At 35.8% G+C, this 14,769-nt stretch overlaps 1 protein-coding gene across 1 annotated transcript in view; it reads right to left on the bottom strand.

Moving 5' to 3' along the window:
• The window catches only part of LOC122533373 (elongation of very long chain fatty acids protein AAEL008004), a 16,449-nt gene extending 2,632 nt beyond the window's left edge, over positions 1–13,817 (bottom strand). The window contains exons 1-2 of the mRNA XM_043663009.1: positions 13,599–13,817; positions 400–537 (exon numbers count right to left, since the gene is read on the bottom strand). Coding sequence (XP_043518944.1) covers positions 400–537; positions 13,599–13,769 — 309 coding nt within the window. The 5' untranslated portion in view covers positions 13,770–13,817. The remainder of the gene's footprint in view (positions 1–399; positions 538–13,598) is intronic.
• Between the last annotated feature and the right edge of the window lie 952 nt (positions 13,818–14,769).

Here is a 14,769-nt window from a genome sequence, read left to right as displayed (position 1 = left end):
AATTATTTTTACAAGTCAATTTTTTTCATTTAACGTTTCCTCCACTGTAACACAGTTAAACGGATAATGCAGACTGAAGATGAAAACAAATCGATGAAGTTTAATAAAATGTCAATGGTAAATGCAATCAGTGCCACGACAGCATTAATCACGACACGTGACAAATTAAATCGTAAATAATAATTAACGATTTTTATCTAAACTTTGATTAAACTTCAATTAATTCCCCGAGGCACACACACACACACACACACGAACACAATTAATCTCAAAAGCAAGTAAGACGACGAGTGGTCTTCGACAATAATAGACGGAGGGGATGATATTTTAATTAAGGAAGATGAAATAATCACCAGCTCGATAACACAGTGCTGAATCGATCGCGTTCGGGACACTTACGGTATCGAAGAACTCGGTGAATTTGCTAATGTAATACCACCAACACGTGTTGGCCATTCGGAGTGCCATGGCGTTGTTGGAGTAGTCGACCGGCTGGCACCGGAAACTGTATCCTTTCGCCCAGCCACTCATCAAGTACTGAAACAAGAAAACATCGCCAAGTGAGAACAATAAAAGGTGGAAGCACTCGCCGAGAAAACGGCGGCTATATAACTACCGACAATCAGCATATAGAGTGCGATCGCCAGCTTTTCACCAGAGAAAAGCTCTGTCCCTCCGCTCGCTTTGTTCGATCAAGAAGCCAGAAAAGCCAGGGAAACAGCGAAAAAGGGGGGGGGGGGAGGACAAAAGAGTCCTCTCCTCGGCCTGTGTTTCCCTCGCAAGACGATTTCGCTGACTATTTTAAATTCTAAAAGCCCCGCTCCTTCGAGAATTACGAACAATGCGCTAGCCTGCTGTAGCTTGCTTCCTGCAAGCCTTTCGGCCGTGTTTTCGCAATTTCTTTCCGAAAAAGAAATCAGGCCACGCGTGGTCTCGCGCGACCTTAAAAAACCTGCTAAAGCATCGATTCGAGCGAGCGCGAGTTAACCGTTCGCGTTCTTACTCTTATCGCGGTTTGTGCCTTGCACTTCCTCTTTTTTTTTTTTTTTTTTTTGTGCATTTTTTCTTCTTTCCTTTCAGAACGAACGAAAACTGCCGAACCAATTAGAGAAGAATCGTGCAAGTGCGTTTTACACTCTGAAATTTCATTGTAACGAGTCACGATTATTATTTTGGTAATTAGCATTTGGCAGTAGTGAACTTTGAAACCAATTTGAATCAATATATATATGTATATATTGTTACAGAGACTTCTTGCAAATATATTATTCGTACAAAATATGTACTCTGTAACAAATTTTTGTTAAATTCTATAGTAAATAGACTATGTATATATACATACATGTATAAATATATATATATTGACTGAACAGTAATTTTAAACATTAATTTTAATACGATTTTATTATGATTTATCAACACATATAAAGAATACAATCATGATAATCGTGTCAGGTTGGAATTTCGGAATATTTTGTACGAATAATATATTTGCAAGAAATCTCTGTAAGTGATCAAATACTTTTACAAGCCATTAGCATCGATTTATACATCGTAAGTAAACTAGGTCGTTTATACTTGAGCCTCAATTTTGTTCTGTTTTGCTTTTTGTTATTCCAAGGAACGTGGAAAAATTTTGGAATATTCAATCCTAATATGGTGCGATTCCATTCTTGACAACACCAGCAGACAGCAGATTTAAATTTTCGTGAATATGGAATATGGAATTTTTGTGGAAGTGGAACGGAAGCAAAAGTTTCATTATGACCAGCATTTTACTTTAAGTTACTTTACAAATTTTTATACCTTGAATTGGTAACGCGTCAAAATTCGCAATTTACTGATAAATATGGGATGAATGAAGAATTAATGAAAAAAAGAAAAAAGAAAATAAAAAGCTTTCTACAAAGAAAAAAATAAATACTTGAGAAATATTTAAAACTCTTTGATTTTGTTGTTAAAGATTAACTTAATAAAGACAGTTAATGAATAGAATACACTAAATATTAATTACAAGGATTATTAAAAAAAAAAAAAAAACGATAATTTTATAGGTCACTTATAATTAAAGTTATTAAGAAAATCTAACAGTTAAAAACTATTATGATTCGTCGAGAAATTCGCGAAAAATTCTGACAATTATAACGAGCCTAACGTGAAACTTCCGTTAATAAAAATGAAAATTAAGGAAGGAGAAATTTGAGGCTGAAATTTCGCAGTTTGTCCACGGAGGGTTAGTTACCGGAAATAATTCCGAATTCGCGGAAATCCCGCTTGAAATCGGCCTCGGATACGTCTAACGTATCGCGGACGCGAAATCTCGCAAGGTCGCGATAATTGGCTTGTAAAGTGGCGACAATTTTACTCGCAATGAGCATGAAATCATGTTACGAGTACTCACGAAGGACTTTTCTCGCGGAAATTAGAAACTATCGGATTCGTGAGCAACGCACGCACCGCGATCATCTTCTTAATTTACATTTCTGACTACCGATATCGACAACACTTGAAACAAATGATACTAGTAGACTGCAACTCGTCTGTCCTTAATTTCTCCAATTTAATTTGCTCCTTGATATCAAAATTAATATTAGCGCGGCGACAGATAACGAAATCTGCAAATATCCCTTTATTAATTACTAATTTATTTTTAATTAACATTCGTGCCGATCTTATTGGATCACTTAAGAAAATAACACCATAAATTGGAAACCCGGTAGTTGATAGTTTTGAGCAGAAAAATTTCACAACTTCAGTATTGCAATTGACACATCTAATAAAAACAGACTGGAACATTTTTCAATTTTTAGTCATTATATTTTAGTTATACATTTTAATAGTTTAGTTACAAAGAAAAATACTTCCATAAGAACATTAATCAATCCAGATGATCGATGCTTTAATTTGAACTACAGATATTCTGTATAATTATTTAATACTTGGTACGACCTCCTTTGCGTTTCTTCGAGGCAAAGATTTATATAGTTTTCTTGGTTCTTCCCACTCCTCCACGATACATTTTTTTAATATTTGCGAATTGCCTCAACAATTTTCTGTAATATTCAAGGAGACTTGGATGACCATTCTAAAACACGAATTTCTTTTTGCTTGCAAAGTATTGTTTCACGTTGCTTTCGCGTCATCACGTCGAGAACTGTACTTATCTCCGGCAATTCGTGTCGATTCGTTCGTCAATCACTTTCAAATACACCTTTTGCTATTTAACTTTCTCGTCATAAATTTGATCTCCGACTTACCTGCCCAAATCATTATACCTCGACTCAGATGTTGTTGCTACATTACGATAAATCGCGGCAAAACAGCAGCGGAGGCCATCAGGTCCCTCTTTTCATCGGCAAACATGACTCCTCGTTATTTCTCATTCATATAAACTGTTTCATGTTTCTCTGCAAATTGCAAACGGCACAGCTCTTGCTTTGACCCAAGGTTCTTCTTGCTGCAATTTTCGTCTCAGATGCTCGTTTCAGATGTTGACGACTTTTTTTAAGAGACGTCGAACGTTCCCCAACGTTTGTCGCGACTCCGGCTTTTGGCAATTTATCTCGCAGTCGAGCTTGAATTTAACGTATCATGGCACGTTTATCCCGAGCTATGTTAGACCACTACCGGTTGTCCACAACTTTCTTTTTCTTCATAATTATCGGGATCTTTTGGTAAATTCACCATCAATCTATGACTACAGTCGACTGTTTTTGGCTATTTCTCGTCGCCGAATGATACTCTTCGTTTGATTTCAATATTCGAGCGTGTATCTCAGCCGGATTTAACCTTTTCCCCACAATTAACCGACTGTGTTTCACACGAATATTAGACAAGGAGCATAGATACGCGAACTTGTTCACCTAGCTGCGGGCAATATTTGACGTTTTCGTTTTTTGTGTCTCGGTAATAATACTCAACATAATACACGTGGCTAATCCACGTCCAAGGATATTGACGACATTCTCTCTAATTTACGATTCATAATATAAGAAAATAAAGAGCGTACAAGAGCTATATTCTGCCCGGGGATGTATAAAGTCGAAATATTTTCTATCAAGGTTATATACACTCCTCTTTTCGATGAAATGAAATATATATATATATATATATATATATATCCTACTCTCCGCAACGAATTTACAATACAGTTTATTTTAAGATTCTTTTCTCCAAGTTTTTTCAATAATGGAAAATATCGTTGTTCCGGCGAAATGAAATTGATACTCGATCATTTTTTGAAAGACGAGACGTGTCTTCATTGATTGAAAGATGAGACACCAGCGAGTTAGGATAATTTTGTCACAACGAAAATTTACCCCTGTTCGAAGACGGTAAAAAGAGCGTAAACGGATCAAAGGATGTTAGGTGCGCTGCTCCTTGCAATCTTCCTTTGATCCGTATTTCCTTCTTTCTCAAGCCTCTGTGTTTACGCGAATTTATTAAGGCGGCAGAATTTGAAATTTTCAAAAAGTCGATTCTTTTTTTCAAAGGTTCTACTAACTAGCCTTTGAAACGACTTACTTTGGGGTATAATAATAAATCCGCGGATGCAGAATAATTGAATTTGCATCACTGTTTACAACTTCAAGCAGTATTATATAATGTAAATCGTGTGATTCAAATATTACTATTGGTGAATCGAATGTTAAGGGACTTGGAGTCAATTTAGTTTCGAATTGTAAGAACTGTGAGCCGCGATATATAAGTAAAACAAAATAAGTAAAGGATACATATGAAAAATAACATTCTGAAACTTTAAACGCGTTTTTTCTCGAAACTAGGTTTTTAGAAATCTAGGTGTGCAAGATATCTCGGATAATCTAATCAACCGATTACCGTGAAACTTGGTACGTATCGTTAGTGTAACATTTATTAGGGATCGAACATTTTTTAATTTTTAACAATTTCGAAAAATATAAACAAAAAACGTAGAATTTTTGGCATAAATTCGATACATCCAAAAGCTGCTTTTTTTTTGATAATTTTCACAGAAATGAAAATGTTGGAATATTGTCTACTTTCGAACTTTTCTTGCCTTTCTGTTGCAACTAATCCTGTTTGGCTGGAATCATGCACGCCGATAGGCAATGTAAAAAAAAAAAGTTAATATAAAACGATGCCGTTAAAAAGTTAAACAAGAACCCTCTTTTTTTTTCTCTTTTAATGTTGCTTTTTATAGTTCACAATGTGTTAAAATAAACCGCAAAAGCTCGTGCCAATCAAATACGTACTTTTGTTTTACTAGACGTCCAAAGTATTCACAACGAGCCAAGATTTTGATGAAAAAATTCAAGCGACTTGACGATAGACTCGCGAGTCTACGTGGATGATTATCCTGTCGTCTGTCGGAGGTGGGTGAGCGAACTTTCTTCAGGTTCCGCGATGTTCGCCGAGAAATTTCGGCGGGTTCGGTCATCGCGTGACGCACGACATCCGGATTCGTGCAACTTGATTGGTATCATCGACGCCCGGACACGGAATTCCATTAAACTTGACCGTGTTAAACGGAGTTAGGAGAGCTCGGTTCCAGTTCGGAGCGTAGGTCGTCCAATAACGAGAACACACAACGCACGTATGGCCGAGAGAGTTTTGTGTCAAGGCCGCGTGTCATCTCGGCGTCACCACGTCCGGATAATTTTTCACCACGGCGTGCATCCGCTTGGATTAGAATTTCCGCGAGTCGCGCCGTATTTTCTATAAAGTTAAATCCCATTTTCCCATCAATTTCGTCGTTCGTTTGCTCGCACAAAACCACGCATTAAGGAGATCCGTCGACGCAGAGTGTCGCTCAGAGTGATACTGAATCGATGACAACGACACCACGAATCGTGACACTTTTTTTCTTTTTTTTTAAATAAGGGTTTAGCGTCGCATCGACTACGAGCGACGTGTTGAAATTGTCTCTTTATTAACTGGTCTAGCAATTGAGTCTCCTTTAGGTGGTTGATAACGTTATTTTGTTGTTTCTGGCAGGTTAGAGCGGTGTTTTGGTTTAATCCGTATTTACTTCTTATGTTTCGGTATTTTCTGCATTCATGTAGCAAGTGCTGGGTGGTGATTTGTTGGTTGCAGGTATTCGTGTGTGATCTTGGAGCGTCCAATTCTAGTCATAGCTATCCTTTCTTTTCTGCTTATATTGTTGTTTGGTATTTTTTGATAGAAATGGTGTGCTATGTCGTGTATTTTGGTTCTATTTGTCGTAGTCCAAATTCTGTTCTATTCTTCTCTTTCCGCTTTGGTCGTTGAAGCTAGTAGGTCTTGGTGTGGGATTGGAATGTTGGTTTCTTTTGTTTGGTCTATTGTTGCTTCTTTGGCTAAGGAGTCGGCGTTTTCGTTTCCTTCAATTCCTTGGTGTGACGGGATCCAGGGAATTGTGACACTTATAATAATTGGAATTGTGCAATATAATAATTTCAAAGTGTCATTTTTACAAATTTTCAACGAGTCAAAGGTGTAGAGACAAAATATCAAATTTCGTGAGATAGCAAATTGGTTTCATAGAAGTCAAACATCTGTCAAACTTCATAAAGTGTTGATAATTTTTCGGTTTCATAGAAGTCAAACTTCTGTCAAACTTCATAAAGTGTTGATAATTTTTCGGTTTGAGATGGATCTGAGACGTATCAATGTTCAAAAATTGATTTTAAGACCGACAAACGTTTCTTGTAGCATCATCATCATCACTTCAAATAAAATAACACAGCATCAAATGGTATTTCACACGAAATCTTTCAAACATGCGATATCGTTTAAATTTAAAGCAATCATCAACGGGTTTGCTAGAACAATAATATACAAGAGTTAGTGATACATGGTTATAATCTTCTGGAGAAATAATATCCGCTATTATTTAAACTTTCGTAAGCAAGCGATAAGAAGTGATTTATATGAATTGTACTCCGAATTATGTGAATTATTCCAACGAGTGTTCAATTGACTCGGGACTGTCTTCAGAAACTTCTTCTGAAATACTTTTCTTCCTCTTAATCTCTTCTGCTGGAATGCCACGCACGTTGACAATTTTTTGTCCCAAATTGCAACATTTTAAATATATTTAAACGTAACCCAGATCAGTTTATTACTTCTTAATAATTTCTACCAAGTGGTATCGTACCGACGAGTTGAAAAGAAAAAGAAAGCGACGAATTATTGTATATACGGTTCGGTCACTCGTTATGGTCCGCGCGAAACCAGTCGCCAGCGCGAGGTGTTAACGTCGTTATTATAGCTTTCATTCTCGTCTAGTTTAAATATTACACATCGTGTCGTACGACACGAAATGTACACGTTCGTATAATTATCAACGAGTTGTAAAAAAAGAGGAAGTCCGGAGCTGTTAGCTAGATTTAAGAATGGTGTCCGTTTAGAGGGGACAGTCGAGTATTCCTCTGTAGAATGGAATCGAGCATTGTCAATAGTTATCGGTATCGATCTGATCCACCAATCTTCGTTCGTCGTTCCGTGCCGCACGCTCCACGAGATTTTCGAGGCGTAAAGCAGCGGTGTCCTCGCTGGAAAGCGTTCCACCGGCATTGCAGTCGACTTGCAGTAACTCGGAAGTCTAAGGACACACCGATATCGTGCACACAGTTGGGCGTGTGACGTAACGCGGCAGCAAGGTTTCCCGTGGAACCCTAATTACGCCAACTGCAATGGTACAACCGGGCGAAACGTCCGGACGCTTTACGTCCGAGAGGATACTGTTTGCGCCGGAAGTCTTGGACAGTATCGACAGCGAGTATTTACGAGCGTGTATTTCAAACTGGATTCGAACGGTAGAGTCCTGCGATACACCGAACTGGTGGAGATCGCGGTTTTGAACGTGCACTATAAAATACTGGCGTACAGGTGGCACGTGAGAAACGCGTATTAAGAAATTGAGGACACTGTGCTTGAACGCTTGTATATACGTGTCCTTTTGTATATTACACACGCATAATATACACTGGCGTTTTATATATATATAGTTATATATTTTCTTGCCTTTATATAAAATAATAAATTTTTATGTGTTTTATATAATATTATAAATAAATATTATATTTATTTTTAATAAAAATATTAAATTTATATATATATTATATATAATATACTATATATATATAATTATATATTTTAATTTCTTACCTTTATTATAAAAAATATTAAATTTTTATATGTTTTATATAATATTATAAATATTATTATATATTTATTTTTAATAAAATTTATATTGATTATCGAATAATATATATTATATATAATATTTATATAATGTAATTTATGTAATTATTTTAATATATTTCACGATATATTATACGAAAGATATTTGATCTCTACTTTCTCTTAACATCTTTAAAAATTGCAATATTTCCTCAGTTTTAAGTATCACCCAGGCAAAACGAATAATAAATTCATTACTGCTCAATAATGTTCTATCGAGTGATATCACACCGACGAGTTCGAAAAGACAGCGACGAATTATTATATACGGGTTTGGTCGCTCGTTATGGTCCGCAATCAGTTGCCAGCGCGAGCGGTCAATTTTTGTCGATGTATTACATCCCTCACGCTCATACAAATGTTGCAATTGATTCGAATTTGCATCGAGGTGAAATTTAACCTCAATCACTGTCAATGATCAAATACTACGTACTAGTGCACAATAGTACGTCTTTTAGTTCAAGGGAATTCCCGAATGTTAGTGGTGCAGCGAGATTTCCTTCATTCGGCTTGGCGTGTTCTTATTTTTCTATAAGCATAGCAATGTTTGAAAATCACCCATAGAGAAACAGAAACAAGCCTCTCCATTGTATCGGTGTAAATGATTTCTTGTAGGAAAGCGTTACTTTAATCGAAAGATTGAGATATTTTTGTTTTCACATGCAGCATACGCGCATTCCTCTTTTCATATTCAACATTTATTGTAGCTAATAAACGTTCTTAAGTTTGTGTTAATCCATTAACGTTACAAATTCTTTCTTAGACAAACTGTCATTTAACATCTCCAGTTTTGGAGCAAATATACGTAGCGTTCGAAGGCTTTCAAGCTTGTGTTTAATATATAACATGAAAATTCATTAACGTGAACATGAAAATTCATTAACGTTACAGATTCTCATGTAAGCCTGTGTCATTTAACATCTCCAGTTTTTTGAGCAAACGATACACGGTATTTGTTCCAAGGCTTTTGTGCTTGTTTTAATATACGCGGACACGTGTAGCAGAAATCAAACATAAGCGTATTTAGGTGAAAGAAAAATAGATTAATGTATTTACATTTTATGAAAAATGCATTAATGTATCGCAATTATTAATATTACCACCGATTGGGAACTGGTTTTTGCTACGCGTATAATAAATATATAATTATAAGTATGTATATGCTTTTGTATTGGCTAGTATTGTCTACGTTTAATAAATATATATATATATTTTCTACGTTTAATAAATATATAATATATACACGTGTACGTACGTATATAAATATACATACGTACGTACACGTGTACGCTTCTGTACTAGCTAGTATTTTCTACGTTTAATAAATATATAATATATACACGTGTACGTACGTATATAAATATTCATACGTACGTACACGTGTACGCTTCTGTACTAGCTAGTATTTTCTACGTTTAATAAATAAATAAATAAATATATATATATATATATTTTTTTTCTACGTTTAATAAATATATAATATATACACGTGTACGTACGTATATAAATATACATACGTACGTACACGTGTACGCTTCTGTACTAGCTAGTATTTTCTACGTTTAATAAATATATAATATATACACGTGTACGTACGTATATAAATATACATACGTACGTACACGTGTATGCTTCTGTACTAGCTAGTATTTTCTACGTTTCGAAATAATAGCCTGGCGTACATGGAAAGGCAGAGAGCTAGCTCGGTGAGCGCGTGCCTATCCAGATCAGCGTAACAAATTTCGCACCTGCACACACCCTCGTTCGCGGAATACGTGTCGCGCGCGGAATCGTGTCATCGTGTCACGAAAATTGCGTTGTCGCTCATTATGGCATCCTACAGCAGCGCTCAGCTCTCCACCCAATGGTTCCAATGGTAAAACCGAATGCTCAACTTGGACCTTCACTGCGTACTAATAGCTCCTCCTCAATGACGAGGAAAGTTCTTTCGATGCTCGTTCAGCGTGGCTAATGCGCTCCTTAAATCGACTGGTTCGCTCTCTGGCGAAAAACTCTGTCAAAAGGAAAGGCCTCCCTCCTTCGAGTAATCGGCGAGATTCATTATACATCGGGTAAATGGCCAGTGAAGGACTTTTTCTTTTTTTTTTTTTTTGGGCAAAAGATCGATTCATGGATCGTTGAAGCATTTATTCGCTCGATTTATGGGTTTCGGATCATCTGTCGAAAGTATCGATATTCCGAGGAAATTTATAAAAGTTGCGAATCGTAAGAGAGTATGAAACAAAATAAAATTACTGGACTCTATATCGTCTAACTCATTTGTATATTATGGTAATGTCGATTTCTCAGAAACGAACCGTTGCAGTCACGTGTGAAAACTTTGAAGAAATTACTGTCTCAGACAAATAATAATAATAAAATAAAATCTAGTCTAAAAAAAAAAAATCTAAATCATTTATCTAGTCTAAAAGTCTAAATCATTTGTATATTGTGGTAATTTCGATTTCTCAGAAACGAACCGTTGCAGTCACGTGTGAAAACTTTGAAGAAATTACTGTCTCAGACTTTTAGGATTTGTTTTATTGGGACTTTTCAACATTCGAACGATCGATCTTCGGTTATCTTCGATATTACTAGTAAGATAAACGACAAGGTGATCAAAATGAACGTCACTTGCGAATTATTAAGTCGATAATTTCGGTCTATCGGCTACATGAAATGACTTATTTGCAAGTTAATAAGAGAAAATTAGAATCTCCTTACGTTCTAAATTTAACCTAAATTTTTTTTTCCTCACACGTGCATTGTGCGCAGTGTTTAAATGCAATTACACTGTAATGACGTTAAATTATTCAGAAGAGATTGAAGTAGGGAAAAAACACGCGACAAACCCGCATGACGTGCAACTGAGAGAATTATACTAGAACTATACATGCAGAGACGTTTGGTACGATCAACGAAAAAATAAAAAAAAAAAAGAAAGAAAAAACAAGGAAATACTTCGTTTTCGAGAAAAACTGAGTTTGAAAATTCCACCAACTGCATACTCACACATCTTTGTTATTATAATCTAATTGTTACTGAATGACGATTTAGTTACACATCTAAAAAAGTTGTAGTAAGATCAGAGTTAGTATAAAAAAAGAAAGAAAAAAAAAATGTGTGAATTTCAAAGTGGACATAATGAAAACTTAGGACATAGGTCTGCCGATTGTCTGTCCGCAAGTTAATTACGACCGATACACGACCGGGCAGCCGAATAATAATTGGATCGGCGAAAAGCTCGGAGAAAGTAACGTGACATACACCTACGTGAGTACGATTCTCAGGAGATAACTGTAACCGAGGCGCGTACGCGACATACTAAGCGCAAACCAAATACGATCGGGTATTTCATTAAATACGACTGAAATATCAAATTCCAATTCAAATTCCGTAGATTGGACTACAATTTGCTGTCTGTTTCTGTGACTCAAGTATAAAGATTTACCTGGAGACAGGGGCATTTTTTTCCATCTAAGAATTTGATACAATTTAGCCAACGATTAATACGAGATAAATGCATTTAAAGTTACAGTATGTCATTGCATAATTATTACTGCGCTCCAATATGTAAATATGTATTAACGTTTCGTGAATGTCTCTCGCAAATCGCTCCGTGGTTTATTGTACGTTGTTACACACTATAGTTGATTGTCGGTCTCAGGATCATAGATGAGAAAGAAAGCGCCGATGTTCAAATTAACCCCTTGCGCTGGCAACTCTGGTTGCGCGGACCATAACGAGTGACCGTACAGCACAATAATTCGTCGCTTTCTTTTTCTTTCGAACTCGTCGGTATATGATATCGCTGGCCAGAAATTATTAAGACGTAATAAACTTATCCGGGTTACATTTAAATATACTTGAGATTGAGAAAAACTGTTGCAATTTGTTCCCAAAATTGTAATATTTTCACAGTTTCGAGTATGTTTAAGTAAAAACAAATAATAAATTTATCACTTTTTCTCGATCATTTCTATCCAATAGCCAATATCACAACGACGGATCATTGTACACGGGTTTTTTGGTCACTCGTTACGGTCCGCGATCGTAGTTGCCAGGGCAAAGAAATGGCACTCGCTCCATTCTTCCGAGAAGCAAAATTCGAAATCCAGCGGTACCGATAATCTAAGCTTAAGCGGTATTTAAGAGCTCGCGATTCGACCGTGGATAAAAGCAGCCAGACGTTCCCCTTCGTTTCCCTTGGCCCGTGGAAAAAGGAGAGCAGCCTCGAGCAAGTCAGTCGGATCGAAAACGATCCCGTTTCGCGCGCGTATCCGATATTCGCGGAAAAGGAAAGACTGAAAAAGAAAAAAAAGAAAAAAATGCCAATCGCCGGAGCCCGCGAGCTTTTTCATCGAGGCGATGAATCTCATTGACTTGGTCGAAGAAGGAGAGCCTATGGTGGCAGGCAATAACTTTCACGAATAAGAGGATAGGCGGCATCATATCGTTGCCGAGACCAGCTATTAATTATCCTAGGCGGGATCGATGATACGTCGGAATGAGATTACTCGAACGAGTTTAGCCTCCACTAAGCGAGGGACAATCGTTCGCCTCCGTTTCAGCGCCAACGTGGCAAGATGGAATTATTCAGAGTCGCCAGATGCCTCCTCGTCGTCGTGAAATTTTTAATTTTCGCGTCGAATTTGTTGCCGACATTGTTAATCGCACATCGTCGTGTTTTTTTTCAAACTTTGTCATGATAATTGACATATATGTATTATTTCTTGGCAATGTCTATTCGCATCTTGAGGAATAATGCATGTATATATAGAGAAACTTGAAACAACTCTTAACTTGAATTAGAATTAGAAACTAATTTCACTTTTGACACGAATATGTAAAATTCTTTCTATCTGAATTTGGTAGATTATGAGGCACGTTATCTAACTTGATTCAAATATTTTTCTCGCAGATAATCGTGATTTACTCTTTATTTATAAGTTGGCTCAAGGAGAGAATCCAAAGACTAACTTGCAAGAATAAATTCATATATTATAAGTTTTCAAAATAAATTAAGAATTTCGGACTAGATGAGAGTGGACGATCGGAAGGAAGTTATTATATACACATGAAAATAAGTCGAAAATGTAAAACAAGCTTCTGTTGTCCATGGCCTTCTTTCAAAGATAACAGTGCTTAAATATATTAAAAACTATACGAATACACGTACGCGTACTCAGAGTTGCAAATTTGACTTTCTTGAACACAAGAATGTTCAAACGACGAAAATAGTACCTTTGACAATTTACTTTCATACGTGGCATAACCTCCTGTCGATCATCTATTGACACATTGTACAAGAATCAAGACGAACTTGTCCCGAAAAAAAAAAAAGAAAAAGCGAAAAGGGAAGAAAAGGAAATAAATAAATAACAGAGACGAACCTCGTAGAAGATCCACGTGGAGAATAGCGTTTGGATCAGGTTGTACGTTATCAGGATTCCCCGGAGTCTGAAAGGCTTTTTATTCTCCATTAGCCTCGGTCCCAAAACCTTGCTGAAATAAGCGTAAAATAGGCATATCGCTATCGTTGGAAGAGGGCTGCTCATCATCATCCAATGGTTCACCCTGGGATCTAGAATCAGAATACAGCCATCTTTAGAACGAACGACAGTCTCGCGAAATTCAATACGTTTCCGAAAAAACGATCTTTCTTTCACAATGTTACCCGACTTTTTCGTAAAGTACGAGCAACGATCTGACGCTGATTAATCAAACCTGACAATCGAACCTTTCGACAAGTAAAAACGAATTTCTTCCCTTTTCGTTTCGTTTCGTTTCGCGGTCGTGATTAAATAGAAATCGGTGAAAAAGCGGGGCACGGGTTCGAAGTTGGTATTCGCAACAATTCGATGGAAATGGATTATTAACGACGTCTGTTGGGATTTTTCAAATCAACACTGAAACTACCACTAAAGTAGATAGTATTATAATATTATATATATATATATGATGATTAAAGTATTGGTCAAAATGACCAATTTATAATTTTTGTTAGATATTTTATAGACGTGATTTTTAAAGATTTAGATAATTTCTTGTAAAATATGCAAATGAAAGTTTGTACACTCCATTGTATCGTAGAGTTTCTCTACTTTTTTTTGACTTCAATCTCTTTGATGGAAATTTTATGCTTTAATCGTCGGTAGTTCTAGCGTTGATTGGCCTGTTTTTTTATCTAAAAAAAGGAATGGAAAAAGAGTGCAGGCATTTGCGATATATTACTCAATTAAAGAAGCTAGATGTTTGTATCTCACATGTATTAAACGAACTTTGAAAATTATATAGATAAATATAATCTATATAATTTTATATAATTTTAAATACAATCTACATAATTTTATATAATTTCAAATATAATCTATATAATTTTAAATATAATCTATGTAATTTTGTATAATTTCAAATATAATCTATATCATTTTGTATAATTTTAAATATAATCTACATAATTTTATATAATTTTAAATATAATCTATATAATTTTGTATAATTTTAAATACAATCTACATAATTTTATATAATTTTAAATATAATCTATATAATTAGATATAA

This window comes from Frieseomelitta varia, unplaced genomic scaffold (assembly GCF_011392965.1).
Source record: "Frieseomelitta varia isolate USP_RPSP 00005682 unplaced genomic scaffold, Fvar_1.2 scaffold_522, whole genome shotgun sequence".
Classification (NCBI taxonomy): Eukaryota; Metazoa; Arthropoda; class Insecta; order Hymenoptera; family Apidae; genus Frieseomelitta; species Frieseomelitta varia.
This window is presented reverse-complemented; position numbering and strand designations above follow the sequence as displayed.